The sequence below is a fragment of the Herpailurus yagouaroundi genome, unplaced genomic scaffold, assembly GCF_014898765.1.
Source record: "Herpailurus yagouaroundi ecotype Mexico unplaced genomic scaffold, PumYag 100, whole genome shotgun sequence".
Lineage (NCBI taxonomy): Eukaryota > Metazoa > Chordata > Mammalia > Carnivora > Felidae > Herpailurus > Herpailurus yagouaroundi.
The window spans coordinates 2521240-2535750 of NW_024412391.1; the positions used below are offsets into that span (position 1 = coordinate 2521240).

A 14511-nucleotide genomic window follows, 5' to 3' on the forward strand; every position below is an offset into this window, starting at 1 on the left:
TATCTGTTAAGTGTTGCTTTGGGGACTTGAGGGTAACTGGTGGGAAAGAGGCTAATATTTAATTGCAACACAGACTGTGTAGATTATTTCACTGAATCTTCACAATGGCTCTGCTAAATTGTATGGTCGATTCCATTTTAAAATATAAACAGGGGGCCCGTACCTGCAAGATTGCCCGGGCATAATTATTAAAAGAACTCTAGCACTGTCAAAGTTCCTGGTTTGGATGAGAGATTACATAGTAAACATAGAAATCAGGAAACTGAGATGCAGAGAGATTAATAACTGACTAATATCATGTTCATCCTTGGTTGATTCTGTATTGGAATCGAGTTATGCATGAATATAAGTCATTCTCTTCTCATTGCTCAGCACCGCATCAGAGCCGGTGAAGTCAGCAGGTGTTTTCAGGAGAGTAATTCAAAGATGAAGAAGTATGGCCAGCCCAAATAGGAATGTCAAATATTCTAAAATGCTACATTAGAAAACCACCCCTCTAGATTTCTCTGCTCCCAAGGATCTGCTCTTAAAGGCAAATTCTCTTAGAAGAAGTAATACTTCAACTGATGAATTCATACTAAAGTAATAACGAATGCTCATTGAGAGGGAAACAGAGCAGATGAAGAGAAACAGGAAGTGATAGGGGCCGGAGAAGGGAAAGAGGGAACATGGCGGAATGGAATCTGTCAACATGGATGGAAGTCCAACAACTGGGAACTCCAGTCTATTTCATAATGTAAGTCTTGATGTTATAGTCCAAGGGAAGAACTTCCTAATAAGGTTAAGAATGGGGGCGCCTGCGGGCTCAGTCGGTTGAGCATCCTACTCTTGGTTTCAGCTCAGGTCTTGATTCCAGGGTCGTAGGATTGAGCCTCCACGCTTATTAGCACAGAGCCTACTTATGATTCTTTCTCTCATGCCCCTGCCCCTTTCTCCCACTCGCACACACACTCTCTCTCTCCAAAAAACAAAAAGAAAAGAAAAAAAAAAAAAATACTACGGGATCTGGCAAACACTGGCTGCCAGTAGGGGGCAATATGGAGCAGGAATGGGTCAGGGACTGGAGAGAGCCAAAGGGCCCCCCGTGGGAGGAGTTACCGGCAGGAAGAGGGACAATGTCTTCATGGAAGCATTGCGACTGCTTTCCCAACTCGTAGGATATAGGCTACAGTTTAATCAGGTCACGGTGTAACTGGTTGTGACAGATGCTTTTACTATTTAAAGCAGAGTAGGGAAGAAAAGAAAGCAGAGGCAGGGGAAGTATTTTACAAATGTGACTAAGCGACAGGAGAATTGAGGCTGCAAGAGAGGGGAGCAAATTTGTTTTCCAGGAGAGGCCGGAAAGGCCTCTGAAGAGCAGGGTGAGGGAGCGTTATTTGCTGAGCCACTCAGGAGCCCGAAAGAAGCATTCCAACATGTGTAAGCTCGGAAGCGTAGGTGGAAAAGAGTTCAGAATGATGCTGATCGCTAAAGCTCCCTCTTGGCCAACAGGAGGCAGGAAAGGATAAAGGCAATGATTTGACCAAGCCAAGCTATCAAGGCACCGAGGCAATTATTTACTTCACTGGTGTCTTTCAAGGGAAGGTAAAAGCTGTAGTTCTTTTTAAGGTACACGCGTGGACATTCAGAGCTCTGTTCCGGCAGTCTTTCCAGATGTCTGTTATACACATATTCCTCCCAGAAGTGATTATCAATTATGTGGCTTACAAATGCAATCTGTTCTCCCTGCTGGAAGAAACAGAGGCAACATATCTTCAAAACACCACCACCAACCCCACACCTCTCTGCCTTTGGGTTCATGGAGAAGATGACAGTTTCCTAAAATGGCAGGAACGACCCAGGAAGCAAGTGTGAAAAAGGTCTCAGAAGAGCAACAAGTATGGAAGGACCTTTAAGGAAAAGTAAACGGGAGGAGGTGAAAAGAAAGAAAAGAATTCAAGGTCCACATCACTCAAGAAACTCCGAGGCTCCGTGATGGGGTTGCTCTGGTTGCAGAAGCACAGATCAAACGTGGCTTAAAACCTCCCGCTCTTTTTCGGTTCTGTCTTGGGGCCAACTCCAATGCAGTGCCACTATGGCTCCATCTGGCAAAACCGAGCATGGCGATCTCTCATCTGTGGCCAGTGGAGGAAGAAGAGGGCCATGTGGCAGAATGGCTGTCCCCTGGGGACAGGAGAAAGAGGACGATCTCTACAATAGGCGGGTGGACTGAAAAGTCCTAAGTCCGGCAGAAGAGATGATGGGCGTCTCTAACCTAACATTCTATCTAACAAGCTTGTTGTGAAGGTCAAGGGACATTTAGAACATTTTATAATCTGTAAAATACTAAATGTGTATTATAAATGTGAGGTAGTGTTTACTTTATGTGAGACTGTCCAGATTTAATATCTCTGCTAACCTTTGGAAAGGTGAACCCACCTAACTGCTATTGACTTGGAATGACACAGATGGGGACACCGCCAGTGAATTAGGAATAGGGAGATACGTCCAGGACACAGATCACAGCAGGTCAGTGTTTTCCTAAAACGAACGAAACCAAAAATCTTAAAGCAGTAATGGACTCCAAAAGACATGATAGAATTATGTGTGGATTTTCCACGTAAACATTCGTTTCCCCTCAGTTTTGTGATAAACTGACCCCTGACATCAAAGTGGCAGCAAATGGATGTATTGTGAGGACGCAAAACCTAAACTCCGTTTTATACATGTGTGCCAATCTGTTATCTGAAAGTGTATTCGCATTATAATCCGATTTTCTATGGATTCCAAAACTCAATCTCTCCAAAATATATTTGAGGAATGCATTTAAATAAATGATAAAACATGAAGCAATATGTTCAATTTTCTTTTTCTTTCTTTCTTTCTTTCTTTTTTTTTTTTTTTTTAGAGAGAGAGGGAGGGGCAGAGGGACAGATAGAATCCCAGGCAGGCTCCACACTCATCACAGAGCCTGAAGCAGGGCTCTACCCCAAGACCCTGAGGTCAGATCAGGTCCTGAGCCAAAATCGAAAGTCAGACGTTCAACCAACAGAGCCACCCGGGCGCCCCTGAGGCAATGTTAATCAACATAATGCTGAATTTGTTCTTTTCTGTATTTGTATAATTGGTGACTTATATTATTTTATCCTTCTGTCAGTATATGATCTTCTTGCTTTCATGGGCTTATATGGTGTATGTGTCAGATGATTCTTGCCAATAGTGAAATAAAAAATATATCTTCAGCAAATATATATATATATATTTATAGATATATAAATACATATTTATATATGAATGTAAGCAAAAAAGACATACATAAATATAAATGTATATAATATAAATGAATAAATAAAAATATATAAACTCTCTGCTTCCTTTACCCATCTTTAAGACATGTAACATTTTGTTGCACTAACAAAAAATCTATTTTTAAAATCAACACGAACTATTAGCCATTTATACCTTAGTATGAATTTCAGTCAACATGGCTCTTCTCTTAAGAGCATTCACACATGAACTTTATAAGGGAATACGAAGTCTGTTTATTGTGAAAATAACCGCATGTAGATTTCTTTTTTTTTCCTTTTTGCTTTTCTTTTTTTTTTTTTTTTTCTTGTAGAGGAAATAATCCCCCTCTCTGATGCTTGCTACCTTGCTTCATACATTGGTCATCAATTAGGGTTAAGGCACATGGGTGTCTTATGTGTACATTCAGAGGCAAAGCAGCCCATGAGGAGTGGAGATATTATCAGTTGTGTGATGGTCCTAAACAGGTAGATAGTATGGGATGGAGCAGGGGAGGAAATTCTATGCAACCACACAACAGTATGCCGCCGATAAACAAAAGAGGTCTTTGGGACCCAAAAGGTAAGTAACTAAAACTGCAGAATAACAAATATTGATACGAATGGGCCAGATGCAAGTGTAAATCTATAACTAAAGCACCGACGATGCTTTCTCCCAGCCAACGACTACATCACGACTTAATGTCAATGCACAACAATGTAGCAACAGTCAGAGAGAAGTTGCTAGTCAAACAACTTAGGAAGGCATAAATTTTCTTTATAGTCCTTTGCTTTTCAAATAACTTTCTTTTTGGAAATACATTGTATCTATAAATCTATCTACATAAATACATAGGTAGAGACACTGACATTCTATGAACTAGAGAAACCTATTATAGAGAAAGCAAAAGCATTCTTCGAATCCCACCCTCCAGGTTAAAAAAATCAGGTCAGGGGCGCCTGGGTGGCTCAGTGGGTTAAGCGGCCGACTTCGGCTCTGGTCATGATCTCGCGGTCCGTGAGTTTGAGCCCTGCGTCGGGCTCTGTGCTGACAGCTCAGAGCCTGGAGCCTGTTTCAGATTCTGTGTCTCCCTCTCTCTGACCCTCTCCCGTTCATGCTCTGTCTCTCTCGGTCTCAAAAATAAATAAACGTTAAAATTTTTTTTTTTTTTAAATCAGGTCAACATTTTAGAAGTTTAATCTCAGATACCTCACTCTCATATATGAGTGTATAAATAGATAAGTAGCTCTAAGTAATTCAAAGTAGCATCCTGTACTATTTTAAGACAAATAAAAAAGGCTTCAATATAGCTACTTGAATGAGGACAAAAACACCGAAAGACTATTGATGTTTCTTGGTAGGAGACAGAGTCCTAAAAAAATCCAAGATGGAAGAAATTGGCAGTTTTTAAAAATTTGCATTTAAAGCTACAGTATCTGGTGGCTTCCAGTTCTGAAAGGTTAGGGAGGAAAGGCAAACGTCTGTTTAGTTCCCAGAATTTGGTATTTTACATTCTTGTAAAATTTATACAAATTTATATTAATTCTATAAAATTTATACTTTGTTCCACAACCTTAGTTCCTAAACTGTTTAGTTATGGTCTATCTTTAAGTGGATTCACTGCTCAGCACTAGGCATTTGGCCATGTTTTTTTTGTTTTTTATTTTTTTTATTTTTATTTCATGCATCTTATTGTTGGTTATATCATATTATTTGCATTTCCAGAGAGGTTATATGCTTGAGATGACCTGACTTGTCCAGATTCTCTGGGTATAAAATTCATCAGTCCTATTCTCCCACAACCCTTTCTGAGGAAATATTTTGTGACTTTCTCTCATTCAAGTTGATCTCCCAATGTCAGGATACTTCCTTTAGGGAATATTGCATCCTCTTGACATCCAGGAATGTATGTGATATTTCTTTTCTCTTGTAGATTTTGCCCCAAATTTACTAGCCTGCATCACAATTATTATTTGGGTATGGCCAGTTTATTGATTCATGATTTTATACATACATATATATATATATATATATATATATATATATATATATATATATACTGTTCTATATATATTGTTTTATATATATATATAGTTTTTCTTGTTTATCTTTTAGTGACTTATGGAAAAGGAATGAATTAAGTCTCATTGCTTGACATCTGTAAGCAAAATTTTTGATGAATTATAGTACTTACCAACTCTCATGACCATCACCTGACAAAAACCATATTATAAAAGGAGCAGTTACATAAATGCAGAGAATAGACTGGTGGTTCCCAGGGGTGGGGGGCAGGGGCGGCGAATGAAAAGGGTGAAGAAGGTCAAAAGGTATCAATTTCTAGTCATAAAATAAGTAAGTCAAGTTAACTATAGTTAGAAATACTGTGCAACATATTTCTAAGTTGCTAAGAGTAGATCTTAAGAGTCCTCATCATGGGGAAAAAAAGTAACTATACCTGGCGAGAGATGTTAACCAGACTTGTTGTACCGATCAATTTACAACATATACGTGTATAAAATCATTATACTGTACACGCGAAACTAATATGTTTGATGTTAATTACACCACAATTAAAAAAAAAAAACAACAACAGTCTGGTCACTGCAAACAAAAGCAGCTAATTAATACTATTTTCCAAAACAGTATCTATTTTAAAATTTGTATTCCTCCACTTTTGCTGGCGTATCTCTGACTTTCACCAAGTGTTTTTACTAATCCAGGACTCTTCACACAGCTGCGAAGTTCTGTATATATTATTCTACTTTTTTTCTTGCCTATTTTATTCTCCCTTTGGTCTTTCTGAATCTCTCTGATATTCCTTTTTCTCTCTTTTCTGACGTCCCTCTTTTTCTTCCTTCCCTTTCTCTTTTACTTCTCCTTTTGGGTTTTCCCCTATTCTCTTTTTTTTTCACCTTTGCTTCTTTATGTGATTTTTTCCTCCCTATTTCCTTCCCTCCCTCCCTTACCTTCTTCTTTCCATTTTTACTCACTTTTTTTTTTTATTGAATTGAGTATGAAATGAGTTTAGTATTTCCTGTTTCAGTGAATAAAAATTATGGCCCTTGTGGGATGATTCACATTTATCCAAGAAAAGTTTTTCTTTCCTTTTTAAGTTGTCATTGATTGTTATTCATATCAGTCTTCCTTTGGAGCAAGAGATTTTTTTTTTTTTTTCAACGTTTATTTACTTTTGGGACAGAGAGAGACAGAGCATGAACGGGGGAGGGGCAGAGAGAGGGAGACACAGAATCGGAAACAGGCTCCAGGCTCCGAGCCATCAGCCCAGAGCCTGACGCGGGGCTCGAACTCACGGACCGCGAGATCGTGACCTGGGTGAAGTCGGACGCTTAACCGACTGCGCCACCCAGGCGCCCCGGAGCAAGAGATTTTTAAGTTGCTGTTCTCAATCATCTTTTATTCTCTCTGGATTGCTGCCTACTTTGAAATTACCATTTACTGATTAATAGTATTACTTTAAAATCCCAAACTCAAATTTTAGTTGCAATTGTGTAACTATTTTTCATGTGGCTTTAATAACAAAATTAAATTCTGGGCACTGGGGGCAGAAAGTACCAAGGGTAATTTTTTATCCTATCTTTTCAACAGATACTCTTTATATATTACTAAAAATAGAAATAAAAATAGTGAATATAGGATTCTTTGATTCATCGTCTACACATTTGAAATCAATTCATTTTATTTTATTATTTATTAATGTTTATTAAAAAATATTTTTAATGTTTATTTATTTTTGAAGGAGAGAGAGACAGAGCATGGGCAGGGGAGGGGCGGAGAGAGAGGAAGACACAGAATCTGAAATGGGCTCCAGGCTCCCAGCTATCAGCACACAGTCCGAAGGCAGGGCTCCAACTCATGAGTCACGAGATCATGACCCGGGCCGAATTCGGACACACTTAACTGACGGAGCCCTCGGGTACCCAGAAGTCAATTACCTTTAACTTTGGTCTAAATGATTTTCCAATGAACAAGAACTTCCTTAACTCATAATTTGTACATCATCTGGAATCCAGTACCCCGTACAACTCTAAAAATTCTTCCTCCTTTATTTACCATCTCTTGCTTCCGGCCCGAATTTTCCTCCATCACTCCCTGGCAGTGACTACAAAAGAGGCTTATAGTAGCTATGAGTTAACGGAAGTGGACAGAACGAAAGAGGTATCTGCTAATAGCCATTGCGCAATAAAATAGACGTCGGAAATGCAGTTTTAAATATGACGCGTTCTTTCTCAGCGCACGTGTTGACGAAGGAGATGAAATGTGCCTTACCTCCTCGCTTGTTGATCTTGGCATAGCCGGGAGAATAGCTCCCAGATGTGGAGGACGAGCTGCTGAAAGCCCCATGGGGGAGTCCGGACACGAGTGGCTCGTCACATTTTTCTGAAAAGAAGAGAAAAGAAGAGAGAGATTACATATCTTTCGACGACGACGCGTGTGTTTTAGTAAAAACAGTGGTCAGATACAATACAAACATAAAAATCTGTGCAACCACATTTAGCAAGTGGTCAGAAGGGAGACAGTTCGACTGTGGTCATTTGAACACCCGAGTTTTAAGAGTTGGACCGACGACAAAATTCCATCTAGGAATCACGAGGAAAGGTGGTGATGCTGATTTAACAAGCTTTGGGAAGGCTGACAGCCTCTGGAAATCTTTAGGGATTTATTCGTTACAAGGATAGAGGATAGAAACACTGATTGCAAACACAGAGATTGAACGAGGGAAGGCCAGGGGACATCCTACCTCAGCTGAAAGGCTGAGAAACCGGTGTCACCCTGAAAAGTACTGCCATCTGCAAAACTAACCAGTTCCCATCATTCTAGACCAGTCAACTGCTTTGGAACCAAGCGGCCCCTCATTTCCTTCCTTCACTTGGCTTCACTGGCCCTTAAGCTTTTGTTTTCCCTCCTTCCCCACTACTGCTTGCTTTCTGATTCCTTTCATGGATCGCTCTCATCTTCCTCACGCCTCCACGTTAAAGTGCCCAGGACTCAGCTCTTGGATAGCCTCTCATTCTGCACCTGCTCTCCGGGAGACTGCATCAGGGGCCGCGCGTTCTCATTCTGGAATACCCCAAATCCTACCCCCTCATATCACCTGGTCCAAGCAGCCACCAGTGGTCACTGTTGTGAAGGACCGGACAGTCTTCCTGCCTCCTCCCTTGCTTGTCTATCGTCCTGCACCCAGCAGCCTGAGGGACATTTGCACACCTAAGGGGCCAAGTGGCTGCTAGGCTCGCGACATCCCCTGGCTTCTGCTCTCAATCTCTCAGAATAAAGTCTGAAGCCCCCAGTGGCCCACAGCAGCCGCCAGACTGGTCACATCTCTCTCTGGCATTCTTGTCCATTGCTGTCTACCACCAGAGCCCCCTGCCTCTTATTGCAACATCAGGCCAGCTCCTGCTGTGGCCTTTGCAATTATTCTTCCAGCTACCATGAGGCTCTTCCCTCTGGTCTCTCTGCTCACAACGTCACCTTTCACCGCTGCGGACAGACTTCCGTAGTCTACCCAGCTAACGAGCGTGATGCGACCATCACTCTCCTTACCTACTCCTTGCTTTCTGCTCCTTCGTAGCTCTCAGAGCCACCACACATGTATGTTTTTCCCCATTTAATTGTCTCGTTTCCTTTCTCTCCCACTAGACTGGAAGCTGTGTGCGAATCAAGTTTTTGACAGTTTGCCCAATGCTTACTCTCCAGTAACGTGAACCCCACCTGGCACCTGGTACACACTCTAAAAACATTTGTAGGATGAAGGAGTGAGTGAACGAATGACAAGAAGAGCCACCTAAACCTGAGAACCACAGCGTCCCAAAACACACTGCTGACTTACAAGATGGCGCAACACCTCATCGTCAAGAGAGGTGGGTCTTAAATAGCCAACGCATGTTTTTTACACATGCTCAGCTGTCTGTTTAATAAGACAGAGAGTTACACTGCACATTCTAGAATGCTTGCTACCTCAGATCTTTATAAACAGAAGAAAACTTCAGCAACAGAAGGAATGAACTCGTTTTCTTGAAAAGTCACTCAAGTGGAGGGAAGTCCCAGTGATGCTGGAGAAATGAGTGATGACTCATTATCTCACCACTCAAGTGTGTACAAATCCGAAGTTAAAAATGAACATCTCCATCCTCGTAAAATATAGTTAGATTTCTTATTTTCCTTTGTTATACTGCAAGTGCCTCTGGGAAATATGGCATATGCATATGAATATATTCCCCCAGGAAGCTAAATGTAAAACAATGAAAAAATGAACATCAAATTTATTTATTTTTATTTTTTATTATTTTATTTTATTTTATTTTATTTTATTTTAATTGTTTTATTTTATTTGAGAGAGACAGCGTGTGTGTATGCACATGCATGAGCAGGGGAGGGGCAGAGGGCGAGACAGTGTTACACAGGCTCCACACTCAGCCACACGGGGGCTGGATCCCATGACTGACCCTGGGATTATGACCTGAACCAAAATCAAGAGTCAGGACACTCAACTGATTGAGCCACCCAGGCGCCCCATAAAATTTATTTAAGGTTTCAGTTCACAAAGTGAAAATCTACAGTGAAGGATTTTGTATTAAATAAAAAAAAATTTTGCTATTCAGTTTAGTTGCCAGGGAGCACAAATACAAAACCTTGATTTTGAATCTGCTGACTCTATTGAGTCTAAATTTTTATGATCTTGGGACACAAGTTTTGCATTTATCTGGAGCCATCATTACTCCGAAATTCTCCCTTCTATTAGGAATGTGCTAACGTTTAATCATGTCTGTCTCATTCATTCAAACGTGCACCCAGCGCCTATGCTGGGCCAGGGGCAGCAAATGCAGCCGCAGATAATATTGACAACATGCCTGTCACGGAATTTATGTTTTAGTGGAAACCAAAAACTAACTAAAACAAAAACGAAAAAAATAGGTAAAAGCATAAAAGGTTATAGTATGAGATGGTGACGAATACTCTGGACACATTAAATATGGAAGAAGGGGCAGGTAGTCGGGGGGTAGGGTAGAGGTTGAGAGCGGCTGTTTTTCGCTGCTTTGTCAAGGAAAGTCTCTTTGATTAGGTGACATCTGAGTAGTCATCTGAATGAAATGAGGTGAACTCTTAGACATCAATAAAACCACGCGGGGAGAAACGTCTTCCAGCCTAAACCTGCTCGATAGGGCAAGCTTATACCCGATAACGAGCGATGCATTTTCCAAAAGGGAACATTCAATGCATAGAGTTGCGTTGAAAGTAATTAAAATGAAGTTAATGAATAATTGATTAAATGATCCATTAGCTAGTTGCAATTTAGAATTTAAATATAGCATTTATAAAACCTGAACATAGTGTATCCTTATTACATTTAAATATTTTTCACTTCCACCACAAATCGATCATCTTCGTATCAAATTTTAAATTTTTCACTAATTAAAAAAAAAAAAATCATGGGGCACCTCGGAGCCTGGAGCCTGCTTCGGATTCTGTGTCTTCCTCTCTCTCTCTCTCTGTCCCTCCCCCACTCATACTCTTTCAAAAATAAACAAACATTAAATTTCTTTTTTTTTTATTTTTATTTATTTTTTTTTAAATTTTTTTTTCAACGTTTTATTTATTTTTGGGACAGAGAGAGACAGAGCATGAACGGGCGAGGGGCAGAGAGAGAGGGAGACACAGAATCGGAAACAGGCTCCAGGCTCTGAGCCATCAGCCCAGAGCCCGACGCGGGGCTCGAACTCACGGACCGCGAGATCGTGACCTGGCTGAAGTCGGACGCTTAACCGACTGCGCCACCCAGGCGCCCCTTTTTTTTTTTAAAAAGAATGCTACATGTTCTGTATGTTCTCCTGGAAGGCTTTACTAACAAATACTAAGATCTCGATAAATGCCTTGTACTGTTCTGGCCACTTTAGGCAATAAAAAAATATAGCCCACTTCCCCATGAGTCCAATAATACATGGACCCACATAAAGTAACTAAGCAGGAAACCAGAGCATAATACCACTTTGGAATTCAGTGCTGAACAAAATATAATCAAGTACTGAAAGAAACAAATTTAAAACGCAGGGCTGATTGTTTAGCGAATTGCTTGCTATTCTTGCTCCATCATAAATACGTGACCTTGACTGTGTCACTGACCTTCCTTTCTACAGATGACTCGCTCATCATATGAGCACATTAGTTAAGTTTCTCTCAAACTCTAAAACTCTCAAGCACTTTCAAGGACAGGAGTCCACAAACTATGTCCGACAGGCGAAATGTGGCCCCTGGCTCACTTTTGTAAATAAAGTTTTATTGGCACACACCCAGGCCCTCTTCTTTATGTATTATCTACGGCTGTTTTCAAATCCACAGCAGAATGTCACAAACAGAGACCATATAACCTCGCAAGCTAAAATATTTACTGTCTGATCTTTGACAGAAAAAAAGTTTCCCAACCTCTGGTCTAGCGTTAATAAATAGTCCAGGTATCCACAAAGAAGAATGATTAATCATCATTTGTGGTATCAGGTAACATAAATAATGACTATAACCTTAAGAATGAGGGAATGTAGATAGATAGAAAGAGGTTTAAGAAGATTCTAGAAAGAGGGAACAGCTCAAGCAAAATCCTGGAGGCCACAACGGGCATCGAATTTCCCAGGATGGTTGCAGCAGCCCTGCTGTGCATGTACATAGCGTATACGGATTATTATGATGAACTCTCCATTTTTATTTCCAACTGTAATAATCGCTATTACATATTACTTATTCCAAAGAGCTTGCTTGTTGTGTTAGAACATGTGTCTTAATATTCTGCAGACATTAAATATTAGTAAATCAGGCAAATCCCTGGAGAAAGTTAGAATTTTTATAGGGGAGGAGGAGGTGTGGGGGGCGGTGGTTGCTAACATTTGAAATAATTTAGTATTATATCTTCCCATATTGGGATGTCTTCCAAAACTACGGCCACACAGCTATGGCAAATATTTGGTCTCCAGGGTATTCCTCTTCCAGGGAATCTTGGATGAAAACTAAAGAAGCAGATGGGCCTTCGGTTTTATTTTCACACAATTTCAGTCAATCAGGAAGTCAGACTAACTGGAGGAATACTGTACTAATTCAAGCTGGAACAGAGGAGATTACAGGCAAATAAAGATCAAATGGCTGTTGCCCTTCACCTCGGAAAGAGTGGCTGAGAGGGACGGATCTGTATTGGCAAAGGGATATGGGCAGGAGTCTGCAAGGTCAAAGAACTTTAGAATGCATCTAACCGACATTAAAGATGGCATTCAAATGCATCTCTGATCGAAAGGAATATCAGAGAAAAAATAAATAGAAACAAAGGTAAAAGTAATGTCGGGGAATTTTCACAACACAGTGTCTTTTAAAATTATAGCAATGAGGGGCGCCTGGGTGGCTCAGTCGTGGAAGCATCCGACTTTGGCTCAGGTCATGATCTCACGGTCCGTGGGTTCGAGCCCCGCATCGCATCGGGCTCTGTGCTGACAGTGGGGAGCCTGGAGCCTGCTTCGGATTCTGTGTCTCCCTCTCTCTCTGCCCCTTCCCTGCTCATGCTCTGTCTCCCTCTCTGTCTTGCAAAAACAAATACAAATGTTAAAAATTTTTAAAAATAAAATAAAAGTGTAGCACTTAACATATACGTCTTCTATCACACATTTGGAAACATGAGCCTGCTGCACAGAACACAAGAACAACAAAGGACTCCAGAACCAGGGTTCTCACGACGGAAACTCTACCAACATCCCCATTCATACTTCACTGGAAACAAAAACAGGAACAAACCAACCAACAAACAAAACGACTGTGAAAGGCTCATTGTCAGAGGAATACATCCCTGGGTGGACTCTTGAAGTCTGGTGCCTTCAACTTCTAACTTTAGAAGCTGGAGCTACATCACCTCCGCCTGCAGATGTGTGCCCTGCCTCAGGTTTTATGACCCCCTCCTCTCCACGGTCAGGACAATGTTAAGAGGCCAGCCGTCCGTCTGGCCTCTTCTCTCTCCAACCAATGTGCTTCTGCCTTACTCCTTCTGGCCAAAACTACCTCGAATCACAAGCTGAATCACTGGGATCTGTACTCTCTCCGGCAGCCCCGGGAGTATCTCGGGTCCTTCCAGAGATGTTCTGTCTCCCCGTCACATTCACGCCAGGGGCCTGCGTCCCGCTGCAGGGCTCCAAGTCGGCCTCCGGCTCCTCAATTCCCTTGTGCCCTGTCTGCCCACCCACAGGCCTGACTGTTGCCAATGAGCTGATTCCCCGGCCTGAGTACGCAACTACCCGTGAAGCCACTTCGTGGGCACTGTGTCCGACCTCTCGCTTGCTGTGCCGTCCCCGGATCCCATTTGCCCGACCTCCTAGACAACAGGCTGTTGGCTGCCGTGCTTCAAAGGCATCGGGGGAGACCCCATGAACAACTAAAGCATGCTCTCTCGTCTGGCCTCGTGGAGAGTTGCAGCATTTGAATGAGTAGGAGACTGAAGTCTCCACTCAGGCACTTCTTGGCTCATCACCGAGGTCAGTCTACCCCCTTCGGGGCTTCAGAGACTCTTAAGCAGCATCGCTTTGCACACTGTGACCACGGAGAGACTTGTATGGGATCTAGCACACCTGTTTGTCAGAGGCTCTATTCCCAGGACTGTGATTCCATTTTTTTTTCTTCCCATTTCCTTTTCAATAAAGAAAGAAAGAGAGAAAGAGGAAAAGAAAGAGAGAAAAGAAGGGAGAGAGGGAGGGGGAAAGGCACACGGTGCGAACAATAACCTTAAAGAGGTTTCTTAACAGCTGTGCCACACAGCACTCTTTTTGCTTCCCATAAATTTGGGCAGCTGATTACAGAAGTATTTTGTTTTGATGCACTTAGAAACGTGGCGCTTTGCCTTTCATCAGCGGGCATTACTTGAACAGGCCCCAGGTTTGTCACCTCGGGATTTTGCTAACTTTGGCATTCTGTTAAGAAGCAAGACACAAACTTACATCGTTCCATATGTCGTCTGTGGAAATCTCAGACCCCAATTACTTCTCTTTATAGAAACGGCGTCATCATATCTGGAGGCTAAGCTTTGTTTAACAACTTATGTAATATTCAAAGACTATTACTTCTTAATACAATACAATATTCTCTTCCAGTATTTTTTTTCGTAAATTTTGTTTACATAGTTGACGTCCACTGTTTTTTAACTTAGCGCTGTCTAATAAATATTTTCTTGGGGTAGATATTTAATGTGTTGCCCGTCACAGAAATACT

At 41.5% G+C, this 14511-nt stretch overlaps 1 protein-coding gene across 1 annotated transcript in view; it reads right to left on the bottom strand.

Annotated features, from left to right (window-relative positions):
- The window catches only part of CNTNAP2 (contactin associated protein 2), a 2003978-nt gene that overhangs the window by 1398065 nt on the left and 591402 nt on the right, over window positions 1-14511 (bottom strand). The window contains exon 2 of the mRNA XM_040471688.1: window positions 7552-7662. Coding sequence (XP_040327622.1) covers window positions 7552-7662 — 111 coding nt within the window. The remainder of the gene's footprint in view (window positions 1-7551; window positions 7663-14511) is intronic.